The 13,141-nt window shown below is 46.2% G+C and overlaps 4 protein-coding genes across 4 annotated transcripts; 1 reads left to right on the top strand and 3 right to left on the bottom strand.

The window, feature by feature from the left end:
- Positions 1 to 37: 37 nt before the first annotated feature.
- On the bottom strand, positions 38 to 968 carry C8R40DRAFT_1096604 (uncharacterized protein). Its single transcript, XM_046227745.1, has 5 exons — positions 718 to 968; positions 607 to 664; positions 438 to 542; positions 288 to 357; positions 38 to 236 (listed from the first exon to the last, which is right to left on the bottom strand). Exons 1-5 carry the CDS (start codon positions 947 to 949, stop codon positions 123 to 125), a joined length of 579 nt encoding a protein of 192 aa, XP_046088039.1. The 5' UTR covers positions 950 to 968; the 3' UTR covers positions 38 to 122.
- A 3,524-nt stretch (positions 969 to 4,492) lies between these two features.
- C8R40DRAFT_83739 (uncharacterized protein) lies at positions 4,493 to 8,349 on the top strand. The gene is made up of 4 exons (XM_046236394.1): positions 4,493 to 4,548; positions 4,601 to 4,936; positions 5,008 to 7,293; positions 7,350 to 8,349. The coding sequence occupies exons 2-4, from the start codon at positions 4,654 to 4,656 to the stop codon at positions 8,036 to 8,038; spliced, it is 3,258 nt and encodes a 1,085-aa protein (XP_046088040.1). The 5' UTR covers positions 4,493 to 4,548; positions 4,601 to 4,653; the 3' UTR covers positions 8,039 to 8,349.
- Positions 8,350 to 8,354: 5 nt separating this feature from the next.
- C8R40DRAFT_1264207 (uncharacterized protein) lies at positions 8,355 to 9,588 on the bottom strand. Its single transcript, XM_046233886.1, has 3 exons — positions 9,368 to 9,588; positions 9,029 to 9,301; positions 8,355 to 8,970 (listed from the first exon to the last, which is right to left on the bottom strand). Exons 1-3 carry the CDS (start codon positions 9,377 to 9,379, stop codon positions 8,629 to 8,631), a joined length of 627 nt encoding a protein of 208 aa, XP_046088041.1. The 5' UTR covers positions 9,380 to 9,588; the 3' UTR covers positions 8,355 to 8,628.
- A 265-nt stretch (positions 9,589 to 9,853) lies between these two features.
- Positions 9,854 to 12,493, bottom strand: C8R40DRAFT_1168866 (laccase lcc5; the record flags this gene model as incomplete). The annotated part of the gene is made up of 21 exons (XM_046231266.1): positions 9,854 to 9,909; positions 9,964 to 10,025; positions 10,075 to 10,098; positions 10,158 to 10,249; positions 10,301 to 10,357; positions 10,411 to 10,614; positions 10,672 to 10,749; positions 10,804 to 10,949; positions 11,008 to 11,038; positions 11,090 to 11,109; positions 11,169 to 11,274; positions 11,335 to 11,422; positions 11,476 to 11,511; positions 11,567 to 11,627; positions 11,680 to 11,766; positions 11,820 to 11,827; positions 11,887 to 11,979; positions 12,037 to 12,083; positions 12,139 to 12,186; positions 12,238 to 12,258; positions 12,311 to 12,493. 21 exons carry the CDS (start codon positions 12,491 to 12,493, stop codon positions 9,854 to 9,856), a joined length of 1,548 nt encoding a protein of 515 aa, XP_046088042.1.
- Positions 12,494 to 13,141: the final 648 nt, after the last annotated feature.

Genomic DNA, 13,141 nt, shown 5'->3' on the forward strand with positions numbered 1-13,141 from the left:
CTATGAGTTACCCGGGACTGCCGAACGATAATCATATGCTTAGTTTATTGCTTGCAACAGAAGGTGTATTCTACACTATTATGTACATATCAAGTTCGATGATATACGATATACGTTTGTAACTAAAGCTTGGAGGCGGCGGTGTCGTTCTTAGGATTGCGCTGCTTTGGTTTTTGAGGTTTTACAGTGACATGTACCCCAGAAACCACCAATCTATGGTGGGTTTCACTCCATATCTTCCGAAACAATGAATCGATGAGTATCAGATTGTGATTCCCAACACTAACCTCGGTCCTCGCTGACTGGACAATTTCGCCCGCAGACGTGCACGTATTCACAACTTGTAGTTCTTCACCACTGTTTGAGAAGATGGTGTCGGTTAAAACAATTGTCGTCGAATGAGGAATGAAGGAGATTGAGAAGCAGTGAGAACACACAGGACAGCAGGCGCGTGAAATACAACGTGAATCGTTTCGCTGAACCCGAGACCGGGGAAACCTGTTGTGTGTATTTGGAGAGCTATCGTGGCCAGGGAGGAGCAACTTGAGCAGTCATATCATCGTGATTTAGACCAAGCCTCGGATATCAACGAGGAAAGGAGCGCACAAGTCAATTAACAGGGCTGAGCATCCTCCATGAAGAGTACCATGCCCGTTGACCATCCCTAGTGCCAATGTCCTCAATGACAATGGAAGAAAAGATCGTTCAAGCGCTCACCTTGAGTAATACGAGTTTTGCACGTAACCTTTGCCTCTAGACTTGATGGTTCCATAACGTTCTGGTGGATTGAAATTTCGGAGAGTTTTAGAGCAGCTACAACTGGATCACCAAATGTTGCTTCAAGGTTGGGAGCGAGTCCCATTGCCGCGAAGAGTTTTCTGCGGTCGACAAGGAAGTGTTTGATTTTGTCAGAAGCATTTCCACCAATATGAGAGATATCTTCAGACATAAAGGTAGTAAGGCAAGCCTAAGATATATCATAGACTAAAGTTATCAATATGTTCACGTCACGAGTATGAATTATGCCACACCTTACTCGGAATACAGCCCAGAGTACGAAATCGTACTGAGACTAGCGAGAAGTTCTCAGTATTGCCATTGAGGTGTATAGAAATGAACCCATGAATTGACAGCACGAATCGCTAAATCCATGTACATATATCCAGATTGAATATTCCAACAGAATTCCGACATCTCCAATGCAAAGTCGAAGGGGTCGTAAAGATGTTGGTAAAACCCAGGCATTCCTCGTTTCATCGTATTTTCGTTGAGCTTTTCGTATGTAGAGTCACGATCGCGTACGGTAAGTCGGTGACCAGTATCGCCAAAACGTAGAGGAAGATTTACGTTATCAAGACTTCCAGCGCTTATTGCAAGTATTTTGTCCGAAATTCACGGACAACATCTTTATCCAGTTCTACTTACATTTGCCGGACCACCGATATCGATTCGGAATTGCGCTTCTTCTTACACCTGGTCAAGCTACAAGTCTCTTCAAATCACACATGTGGTTTGTTACAATTGGTGAAAAAAGTAGCGCTTATCATCCTCAACGCTTGATGTCTTCTCTTGTCTTTCGTCCCATTTCTTGAATAAGAGATCCCGTGCGCCCACGGGTGGCGGACTCCGAGAGATTCAGACCTTGCAGTTGAAGGAATCCTTCAGATATTTTGATTGAAGCTCACCGGTCCCTACTCCCACATTGTCTGCTGATTTGCAATAATCACCCAAGACAAACTTACATCTGTATGAAGGCTACAGCATTAAATCAATCGATGACCTCAAAATATTCGACGACCTCGCCTCGGGCATCTTCACTCGTGACCTTCATTAGCCAGATCTTCCCAAATGCCATATCATGCAGGGTGTCTGCAGGTCCTCAAGATCCTGTAAACAAATGTTCTAGCACAAATCTATACTGATAGTGACAAAATCCACAGCATATATCGGCCATCTATTCGAATTAATGGATTGAGCCTGACTAGCTTCTGAAGACATACTTATCCTACGTGGGTTTCTATTGGCTTTCTAGACTAAAAGCTTTTCGAACAGATAAAGTTTTTTCGTCGGAAGAGATGACACATCGAGGAATTTCTAATGCCCTGTTCTAAAAATCGGGATCAATGCCTGCATAATCTGGGGTTATAGCCTCTCCACTAGTAGCATGGATTTGCCCGGGCCCAGCGACGTACTCTCAATGAGAAAATCTAGGTTAACAGTCATTTAATTCGTTTCGTAAGAAAAACCCTCTATCATAAACTGCTGTACTCAATCCGATCGATTTTCAAGGGCTGCGAGGAATGTGCCAGGAAAGGAAAAGAAAGATTAACCGACACGGTCCCATTAGTTGATTGATTTAGGACGAGACTGCCAACACCTAGATCTTCGATATTAAATGACCCCCCACAGATAGTGCGTATATGTATAGGTCCCTCTAAGAAGCGAAATGGTGCAATCCGAAGAACTTATCTCGTGGAAGACACGGAACTATGCGTTATTGGAAAGCCTTAGACTGTAGGATGGTTCTAGATACATATTATCTTTAGTAGCAATAAGCACAATCAAGTGGGCGCAAAGCCGCTGTCATTATACACTTGAAGCGTGTGTAAATCCTGCGGCTTGGTCCTGTGGTTAAGTAGGTTTCTGATTTTTCTGGATTTGACGCCACTCATGATAATTTGAGGCTTTTGAGAGCCTGATTATCCTCGATAGAGCGATAGAGGATTGTGTTAAATTGTAAAGTTGAGTGGGAACAGTTGAAGTTGACAACACTTGCTCATGAATATCCGATTGCAGTGGAAACGAAATCTGGAGGAAACCTTCAGCATATTTCATATTGTACTTTGCTCTCTTCCGAACGGAGATCTTACTGAGAGGTAAAAGTGAAAGAATACTTATTGCGGTACAGGTTCAACGAATTCCGTACTGAAAGACGTGAATGAGGTAATTCAAATCATACAGTTCAAGACTCCTCAAAAAGGTTTGCAGGAGCACGACCGCAGACTTGCACCACAGTGACACCGACCAGTGGACCTCTCGAATCGCGTGAGCCGAAGGTAGCTTTGGATGTTCATCGCTGTAGCAAAATTGATTTCAGTGCAATGACGGATTATACGGGAGTCCGGAATTCGAAGAGAAGGGACAACGTATTTGTGGCTCTGCCAAACAGCATAATGTTGGAGGAGCGATGAGATCATCCGAATTCTCTGAGCGTGAAAACCTCGGAGAGACCTGCCAGCGAGAGGGAGAAGGTGTTCGGTCCCTATAGTTTTGTTCCTAAGTTGAGTTTATTGGCAAAATGGAACAACTATCGACCCGGTTGAATGATACAACCTTCTTTGTAAACTGTGGCGTAAAATTCCCAAGAAAGAAACAGATCAGATACATCGAAAACCTCGTAAAATATCTTGATAGCATTGAGAATTGAATAGCATGTGTGGATGCATGATAGGGTACTTAATTGGTATATACCTGTTCATGGGCTGAGTAGTAGTGTCATCGGAAGTCGAGAAACGACCAACGTTCAGCGATATACCAGTCGAGATTAGTCCGAATCTAACTGGACAGTGGCAGGCTTTGAAGAGAGGCAAGCGGAGAAGGAGAGAGCTTGACTGACAAGGAGGATACTTAACTATACCCAGAAGAGAACTTCAGAGAAGGGTATACCGCATACACGAAATTTCCGTTATATTCGTGGCATTCGCGCTACTTTCTGTCCAAATTCAGGTCCTGTGCGACAATCTAGCGTAGCCTCGTTGTTGGACACGATGATGATTGTGTGGTTCCAGTGGACGCATGAATACGGGTCTTCAATCATGAATCACTGTTGAATGCTGCGATAGCGATATCAGCTAGGCTTTCAGACGTTGAAGGTCGAACTTGGCAATGTCCGAGATGGAAACGAAGATTATGATTGGATGATAAGGATTACGACACGAGGTTGCGGGGAAAGCGCCCACGGATGTCCCTTCCCCGCGCAGCCTCTCCTCCGTCTGCTGGAACAAGAATTGGTCACCACCATCGAGCACAGTCCCCCAGTTCTTCGATTTCTCATGAACGGAGGACTTCTCTCGGCGATAAGGCGTCCGGTTCGGTCTTCATCGATTTTATAAACAGTGACTGTTATCTCTCGAGCATAGCAATTGCAATGAGGCTTGAATCCGAGTATCATGTCCACATTTCGGGAGTGTTTGAAGATATATCACTGTTGGCACCAAGTTTCTACGCCCATCCTTCCTTTTTAAAAAGATTTGATTTGCGGGAATTTGACGGCAACTGCATGAGCGTCTTCAAGAATACGAGGCTGTTTATGTACAATGTCTGAAGAGAATCACAATCAAGGGGACGGAGGTGAGAAACACCCTTACATGGGTTTTCAGATCGTATCTTAACCATTGCCTCGAGGCAGCTTTGTAACCATCGCAGAAAGCGAAATATGTTCAGGGTCTTGTATCAAAACAGATTGATATTTGAAGAAGCAGTCGTCATCATCTGTATAATCTTTCCCTTTCTTTCCTTTCGACTGAAAACACTCGAGAATTTCCCGAGGTCAGTATGAAGACAAATGGCAGCTAATCTGGTATGCTTACCCATTACATAGCACATTCTATAGTATCACCCACAAATAAATACCAAACCTGATTGACGCGGTACATGCAACGTCGGGGACGATCCCGTCAGGTTTCTCATGCTGCGCTGGCACGGAAGGCATCAGAGGAAAGGGCTAGGCAACAACGGGCGCTGTTGGAAAAGTTGACCACCACGACAGCGTTTTTTGTTGAAGAGATGGGATCATCGGAAACTTTCGAACAGCCTTCATTGGAAGCTGCTGTGGAAGGATATCCTGCACCTTCCTTGCGTTTGCCACCAGAGGTTGCTGGTTCGAGTAGCAATTCCAAATGCCACTATTCACCAGTGCGGCACTCAAACATCATCGGTGAGCACAGCCACTTACCATCCTTTATGTCTCGTACGACCACAATCTCACCTGTGACGTTGCGCTCCTAGATCTCACTGGTCCTGAATTCGAATTCTCGTCGCAATTTGAGCTCCATTTTCAAGAATTGGATCTTTCCAGTTCAATGTTGAACTCTGAAATATACACGTATCCACCATCAATACCCCCTTCTCCTATAACTTCCGCGGCTGTGACGCCCGACACGTCTGAATCTCAAACATCCGATTCCTACTTCTCCCTGAGTTCTCTTGAAGAAAGAAGCTCGCCAACGCCTCTTACCCTTCTTGATCAGCTTCACACGGCGTACGCTCTCGATGACCTCCCGTTGGCAAAAATATTGTTGCTCAAGATAACCCAAGATGTTCAGGATATCACCTCGCGAACGGACCCACGTCTCGACGCTGTCAAACCCGAGGACTTTGACGTGGCGTTTTTGCCAAAAGGAGGGCTTATGACTCCCGAGGACGAGGCACGTCTATTTGCAAGACAGGAGAAGGAGCAGAAGCGGTTGCAGAAAGAGGCACAGGAGGCGCAAGAAGAAGCTAATCGACACAGGGAGAAAGTTGAACGCGAGAGACGAGAGCAGGAGGAGAAAGATCGAGTCGAGAAAGAAGAAAGAGAAAGGGTGGAGAGAGAACGAGCTTGGGAAGGTTGGGTTGAAGGTGTCTGGGAGAGCGCGAAGAAGGAAATGGAAGAAATGAAAGAAATAAGAGAGTTTGCGAGAAGATGCCAAGAAGATGTAGAGCGAGCGTGTCAAGAGCAAAGACGGCAAGATCAAAGACGTCGAGTCAATGCCGACAGACGTCGGACCCATACCGCGAAGGGATCAGTGTCAACACCGCTACCGCGCATATCCTATGCTCATCTTCCCACGACTCGACTTGACTCCTTACCTCCATCACAGACTGAACTATTATACACTCTTCCCAACATACCGAAACATTCCACTCAACGAAGACGACTTACTTGTACAAAGGATGGGTCATCTTGCAGCACTGCATCCACACCTTCACATCCCTTGTCACTACGTAAAACAATCGTCCCGTCTTCGTCACCATTCTTGGCATTGGAGTCTCTTCGCGAATCTAGCACCGCCTCCTCTTCCTTAGGCTTGGATGCCAGTAAAAAGTATCCCTCTACTGTTTCCGTCCAAGAGGTCCTTGCAGCAATGCGAGGCGAGTTATTTCCCTCGGAATTTCTTCAACCAGAGAAGCGAGATTCCTCTCAGCATACTTTGCACGGCAGGACAAAGTCCGATGACCTCGACCTAGGAGGTTTGAGGCAGCGGAGCAAGACTCCTCATCATGGTCTCAAGGCAAACTCGATTTCGTCATCCAGTTCTGCGTTGACGCGTAAGCAGAAGCGGAATGAAGCTCTACTTTCAGAGTTATTGTCGACCTCCAATGATCAGCTAGGGATGGACAGACTGTGTAATCGAAGAAAGGGTAAAGCATCAGATGACATACGGATGAAGAGGATGACTCCACTCCGAATGGACAGTTCAGCATCTGTGACTTCTGCAACGTCGGCCAAGTCGGTGTGTGCAGCTTGTTCCGAGAATCTGATGTCACCATCTACGATGAGCAGTGGTATATCCAGATCAGGGAGCTGGTTATCATTCATGTCATCTTCATCAGTTTCTTCAGCTTCGACAGTGCTGACAACGCCTTCGGCTTCGACGTCCGGATCCTCTCCGCCTATCCAGCCTCTAATCCGCACTGGTAGCGTTTTCTCCACTTGGTTGAAGGGCGTTGCCTCTCAGTCGTCGCCGACGCCCACGGATCAATGTACCTGTGAACACTTGAGTGTTTCTCGAATGTACACTGCATCTCGAGGAATTGAGTGTCGACTCATCCCAGTCGGAAAAGACGAATCCCCACTTCCGCTAGATCTCTTGGATGTGACTGTATCTCCTTCCCCGACATTGACAAACACCGAGTCCTCAGCAGCTATTAAGCAATTCAATATGGCATCTGGAAAACCTACTCACTCGATGGCTTCCCCCACTGGCTCGAAAAGCCTTCTTCGTTCTGTGACCAATTTCCTAGATGTTGCTAAGAGCTTTCAGTCAGCTTATATGCACGCAGCTATGTTCGCAACTCTTGCAACAGTTCCCAACGTCAGTTTATATGGGAGCGATTGGGATCGTGAATATGAACACAAGCAAGGGAGAAAGCAGAGCAACGCAGTTGGAGAACATGGTGGGAGCAAAGTAAAACGTAGATTGCAACCTGTTGGTTGTCGGGTGGGCACAAATGAAGTTTCCCTTTTTACTTCTGCCATCAAGAAGAGCAGTCAGCAGCCCATTGATGCTGATGCGGGACAACCGGTGACTGGTGAGGTACTTTTCAAGGCAGAGTTATGAATCAAACTGATAAATTCCGCCAATTAGTTCCGAGTGGATTCAGACCCAGAATTACGCCCATAGAGTTGTTTCCTGCTGATGATTCTGTTCAATATATTCCTATGGTCCCGCGGAAGTTGTACAATGGTGAACACCCACCTCGTACTATCCTTCCAAACCCTCTTCCATTTCCCATTCATTTCAAGCCACAACGTTCACTTACCGGCTCACCTATACGGCGATGGTCTTTTGAATTGCTTCAAACTCAAGCTCGTTCTTCTTTCAAACGCCGTCCGGTCTCTCCTCTGCGGTACGGGCCGAATGGATTTCGTCGATCCTCGAGAAGGTCAACCTCCCCACCGTCCTCATCAACACAACCTGTTCTGCGGCCGCGTTTCGTAGGGAATCCGGTCTATCTACGACTCAAAGCCTTGCAGAATTGCACTGGTATTCCAGTCATGGACTCGCAGATCCTCGAGCTGCATGAAGAAGGTGTATCGATCAAGGGCGGGATTTTGGGTTCTGGGAAAGAGAAGGTGCTCGGTACTGCTTTTGAGGATGTTGGAAGAAGTAGGCTTGGTGTCGACCTTCTTCATGAACCAACGCTTCAACATCGCGTCACATTACCTATAAATTCACCTATACCGTGGTGGCACCCAAGGAATGACATTGATAACGTACAACTGCGCTGGGAGGACGGCAGTGTTCGTAGAGGCAGGAGTGTCGTCAAAGGTTGAGGTTTTCTCTATGTTGAATACATGCTTGTTGTTTTGTTTGCTGATTTCAGTGTTGTCTTGCTTGTTATGCTTGCTACGAACCGCTACGAACTCGTTACTCTGTATAGTGAATCATTCTTATTAGTCTATCCTTCTAACGCCCTACCTTATCTACCACGACGACTATTCCAGAGTGCTAATGCCTTTATCTGTACTTACATCTTTGTTTTTCATTTGTTAGTGTTTCTATAGCATTCTCTTCGAGCACTTCAGCGAATGTTCGTTCAATGATAGATCTTTTGCCCAAGAGTGTTGTGAAATATTGTCGTAGTGGTAGGTAGCATTGGCAGGATTGGCGGAGAAAGGTGAATGCGGTTTTGCGCTCACAGAGCTCATTTATATATTTACGTTCGTCACGTCAAATTGCGTCTTTTACGCGACGGGACGAAGAGTCTGCTTCACAGTGGAAGAGGATGATGCGATTAAAGGTACATGAATGAGTGACTAGACTAACCGTCGTGTGAATGCAAGAAAGGAATGGTACGTCCAGCGTTAAATACACATTATATACAATGATGCTTAGAAAGGCGTAGAACTGGCATGCGCCAAACTCAGAATGATGTATCCCAGGAGGACCCCGGAATATACAGTTCGAAACTAGGAAGAGGTGGGCTCCTGTCACGGAGCTCAGCGTTGCGTAGTGGTCCTGGCAAATCATACTCCCGATGAGAAGTGACGGGAGGTGAAACCTTGATCTGTCGCGCCTGGGACTTCGGGGTTCGAGTAACTCGGATGGGACCACTGTAAGAGGGTACTTGGGACTCGCTCAGAACATGCGAGACCTGTTGCTCGAAAGGCTGCGAGTGCAATTTGGTGTGGTCACTAGTGAGTCGTGCGTGGTCTTGGACTACACGCAGGCTGTCGCAGAGGGCTGCGAAGTCATCCAGGTCGCTCTGATCAAGAGGTGATAAGCTACATTATACATTATAGAGCAAAGAAGCAGCAACTCACGTAGGCTTTCCGACGCGAAGGAGGTGAAGGCCGCTTAATGATGGGAGAGGAATTCTGTCTCGGAAGTTCGAGGGTGTCGGGAGATGAGCAGCGGATGAAATTGATCTCGGAGGCGGCCACGTCACCAAACGCAGATATAGTGTGTTCGTCGTCGTCGGCAGTGTCAGACCCAACCAGATCAGAAACGTCGTTGGAATGACAACGCAACTCCCTCGTGAGACCTCGTCTTGAGGCTCGTCTAGATATACTGCATTGTTCCGAGTTGCTGTGTTTCTAGATATAAGTAGAAGCGTTATTATTTCTTGAGACGAAAAATATGGTTATTGGTCAAGAACGCACCTTGAATAGCATGACAATCGAAATATAGTTTCAGAAGGACGAGAGCCATGATTATATACCAGTTCAACAATGTTTAAAGACCCTCGCAGGGTTGGTCATCGTTGGCCCATCGACCATTGTCTGTTCAAGATTTGAATAAAATGAAGGTCAAAAAAGAGGTTACCAAGGGTCAAAGCTGCAAATGTAATGCCGGAAATGGAACGGTCAAAGCGGCTGTCATGACGGAAACTGAAGAACCAAATTCTCTTTATTGTTTAAGCATTCTTATGTCCAGGAGTGGTAATAGTGAGCTCAGAAGAAAACACGAAAACTATTGAATCCTACGAGACACCCGTTGAAATATGAGTACAAAACGAAAGGAAGTCCATGACAAATGTCCAAAGAAAGATAGGATGCCGAAGGCAGAAATTACTATGTATGTAGTTTAACGGGGACGTTCTACAGGTACGTCTCGATAGCGGAGATGAAGCTCTTGCTTTACTTCGCTCAAAGTTGGTCAGCAGAAAGAGCGTCGTAGATGGGGCACAGATCATCCCAAGCAGCTGGAGACAACTATCAGCAAGTCTCCAGACAGCAGACATAGTGAATACTCTTACTGGAGGGAGTCTGGGTAGTGTTCCAATCGGCAACATCTTCAGCAAAGACAATGGCAAGACCGCTAAAAGAAAAGTGAGCTTAGGTTTTCTCCGACGTTCAGTAAAACTTACGCCTCCAAATGCCAGTCAATGTGGCTATACGGAATGATAATCAGTCTTTTTTTCAGAGTCTGTCGAAGGACAGCAACACGCACCAGTGAAGGAACCAAGGACCCGCGTTATCTGTGGTGAAACGGATTGTTACATTATCCCCGGCGGCTCCAGTGCTGACGACATCTCGACGGGCCTAATGAAAATGTGAGAATAGTTGACAGTAAGAGTTATAGAGGAAACGTACTGGGTTAGCGTAGTTATAGGTCGTACTACCAGCACTGCGCACGACGTCGAAGGTATGCTGAATGAAAATTCAGGTGAGATGTACTCCATGCAAAATAATGGCGAACTTACACCGTGAAGATGGAAGGGGTGAGGGAAACCGGCAAGTCCTCCAGAAGGAATAGAAATCTCGATGGTTGAATTGGTGGGCAAGGAGTAAACAGACCCCGTAGGCAAAAGCGAATCGGCCGTTTCCGCACCGCTGAGGATTTGAAGCAAGACGGGTACCGTCGGTGAAGTAAAGCTATAGCCATTGATAGTGAAAGCCGTTCCGGTCTGCGGTGACAAAATATTAGCGATTGGGTCATAATGGTCGGAAGAGGGCGCGCTTACAAATGCCATAGCCAGATTTAAAGCATAATCGACGCCTCCTACTTCAGGTTCTCCTGGAGCGCCAGGGTTCTCTAAAGGCTGCAATGATACGTCAGACAAGCGGTAAAATAGGCCTCAGATATTGGAATTTACCACAAGCTGGGTTTCGTTCAGGGCGAGGACACTTGTAACCTCTGGGGTACCGGGCTCGCTGTCGGCGGCCCCACTGTATCGCAGAATGGCAGAATTGATTCCTCCTGCATATCCAGAAGTGCCGGTGGAGGGGTCAGCCCGAATCCCTGTAGAGAGATCACCGTCAACAAGAAAGCACAGTAGTGTTTTACTCGCGCCACTTACAATAGTTATCCACAGATTGATTCGCTTCAAGCTGGATTGCTGAATGAACAAAAGAAAGGGGGATGAAACAATGTATGCTTACAATAAATGAGTATCTCTGGCCTGGCATCCAAAACACAAAATGAGCTGCTGGTGCGCGAAAGGCAAATAAACGTACTTACCAGCAAAAATTTGAATGGAATCGACGACTAATTGCTCGTGGTTGACACCATCTGCTTCGATAACGGTCATCGTATGATTATCGATGCTGAACACGAAGTTAGGATCCTAATTGAAGAAGTATCAGCTCTCTTCGTTGCATAAGGAAAACCAAAATTATCCACTTACACAAGCCAAATTGACCAAACGAAAACGGTATCGAGTTCCAGAAGTCACCGTGATGACCGACAGGTCCGTCGCATTACCTCCAGAATACCTGCAAGCAAATCAGACCGGGTTGTGAGCTTTCACTTAGAGGACAAGACTTACCGTCCAAGACCGTTGATTAAGGTAGCATCCGGAAAGCTAAACGATGACCTTCAATTGAGAATTTGAGAAATACGAATATACGGCACCGTACGGGAAGGTAAGAGTTTCAGCCTTTTCGTGGTACCAATCCATGAGACTGAGGACGGTGGTATCTACAACGAGTGATTAAATCCGCAACGTCTTTCGGTGTTGCATACCTCTTACCATCGTCAACATCGTATAAATCGGCATAAGGATCATCAGGATCATAGATAACTAGAGCACCTCTAAGACCATCGCAGTATTGCGTCGCTGTCACGGATTTGGTCAACCTTTTTTCCGTCTCGACTTGCAGAACAACTTACAAAGATGACTGCAATATCAAATATCAGCAAGGTGCAATGAACGAGAAAGTGATGGTCCAAGACTAACCTGTGATACCAAAATGTCCCTGCTTGATCAGAAACGGTGAAGTCGTATAAGAAGGAGTTGTTTGCTGCTATGGGACACTGATTGATGAATGCACTACATATCAAATATTCAGTGGATCCGGGGAAGACTCGACCCCGACTGAATTCTTACGGTCCATCAGCCCAATTGGTTCCCTCTTGGAAAATGCCGTGCCAATGCTGTCAAAATGGATTATAAGGCATAGAACGAGAACAAGAAAACCTCTACACATACGACGGTTGTAGATCGCAACATGGTATCGTCCGTCAACTCGTTCACAACCTATCAGAAGGTAAATTGGTACAGTGCAAACCAGCGAATCTATACACCAACATTGATTTGGAAGTTATCGCCCTTGAAAGAGGAAATTCAGCCTCCATTTCATCGTATCTCAAGTGAGGCCTACCTTGTTTCCTGTGACAAGTTCACCTACGACCCCACCGCCAGCAAGGACAGCGGTACGGCTGAAACCATCGGGGCTGACTGCAGCGTTAGAAATGACGAGGTCACCAGTTGTTTCCAGGACAGCAAAAGCTGACGGAACAAGTGCGACCAGTGAAAGGAGGGAGGTAAAAGATTGAAAGCCCATCTGCGACGGTTGAAAGAAATTTGAGAATGATGTTTTGTTCCAAGTATCAGTTACCTTTATAACATGCTCAGGCTAACGTTCATCACAACCGATAGTCGCGTTGAAGCACAACTGACTCTCATGCAAGCGAAATCCTTTCAATTCGAATAGGTCAATCGGGAGGTTGGTCGTTTCGTTTCGGACGAGCCATTAGTACAGACGAAATTGTTTCGAAAGTTCGGTTCGAATTTTGGCTTTGTTCCCTAGCTGTCCCTGAACGAGGGAGCGATGTTTCGGACGATGCAACATCCAGAATTCTGTGATTATATGCTGAGAATTCGTTCTATGTGTTTATGTCCGTCTCTGATTTACATCTCCATCCACACGAACCGTGATTTATGCCGCAGCTTTACCTCACCAGCCAATTCCGAAAATACAGTCCCCGTCCCGCAGCACATAAGGAAAATTGAATCGCAGTATTCTATTCTGGTACAAGGTATTAGGACAGGGAAGTTCTGCTGGGACTACGAGGAAGTGCAAGGAGGACGTTGCTTACATTCTATATAGTGCGCAGTTCCATCAACCAGTCTCTTCATGAAGCAAGATGCTGGTATATTGTAGTATGAGAGAGACAAGCTTTGCGAGTGCCGAAGGCGGCAGAAATTACGC

The sequence above is a fragment of the Lentinula edodes genome (genome assembly GCF_021015755.1).
Source record: "Lentinula edodes strain Le(Bin) 0899 ss11 chromosome Unknown C8R40scaffold_11, whole genome shotgun sequence".
Classification (NCBI taxonomy): domain Eukaryota; kingdom Fungi; phylum Basidiomycota; class Agaricomycetes; order Agaricales; family Omphalotaceae; genus Lentinula; species Lentinula edodes.

What these genes read in the sequence shown, in the direction of transcription:
- C8R40DRAFT_1264207 (XM_046233886.1), bottom strand. An exon ending in CTTCGCGTCGGAAAGCCTAC is followed by an intron (nt 8,971 to 9,028) that starts GTGAGTTGCTGC and finishes CCTCTTGATCAG; the next exon opens with AGCGACCTGGATGACTTCGC.
- C8R40DRAFT_83739 (XM_046236394.1), top strand. Translation starts at nt 4,654, where the DNA reads ATGCAACGTCGGGGACGATCCCGTCAGGTTTCTCATGCTGCGCTGGCA. An exon ending in GCGGCACTCAAACATCATCG is followed by an intron (nt 4,937 to 5,007) that starts GTGAGCACAGCC and finishes TTGCGCTCCTAG; the next exon opens with ATCTCACTGGTCCTGAATTC. An exon ending in TGCGGGACAACCGGTGACTG is followed by an intron (nt 7,294 to 7,349) that starts GTGAGGTACTTT and finishes TCCGCCAATTAG; the next exon opens with TTCCGAGTGGATTCAGACCC.
- C8R40DRAFT_1096604 (XM_046227745.1), bottom strand. Translation starts at nt 949, where the DNA reads ATGTCTGAAGATATCTCTCATATTGGTGGAAATGCTTCTGACAAAATC. An exon ending in CAAAACTCGTATTACTCAAG is followed by an intron (nt 665 to 717) that starts GTGAGCGCTTGA and finishes CATTGGCACTAG; the next exon opens with GGATGGTCAACGGGCATGGT. An exon ending in TCAGCCCTGTTAATTGACTT is followed by an intron (nt 543 to 606) that starts GTGCGCTCCTTT and finishes TGACTGCTCAAG; the next exon opens with TTGCTCCTCCCTGGCCACGA.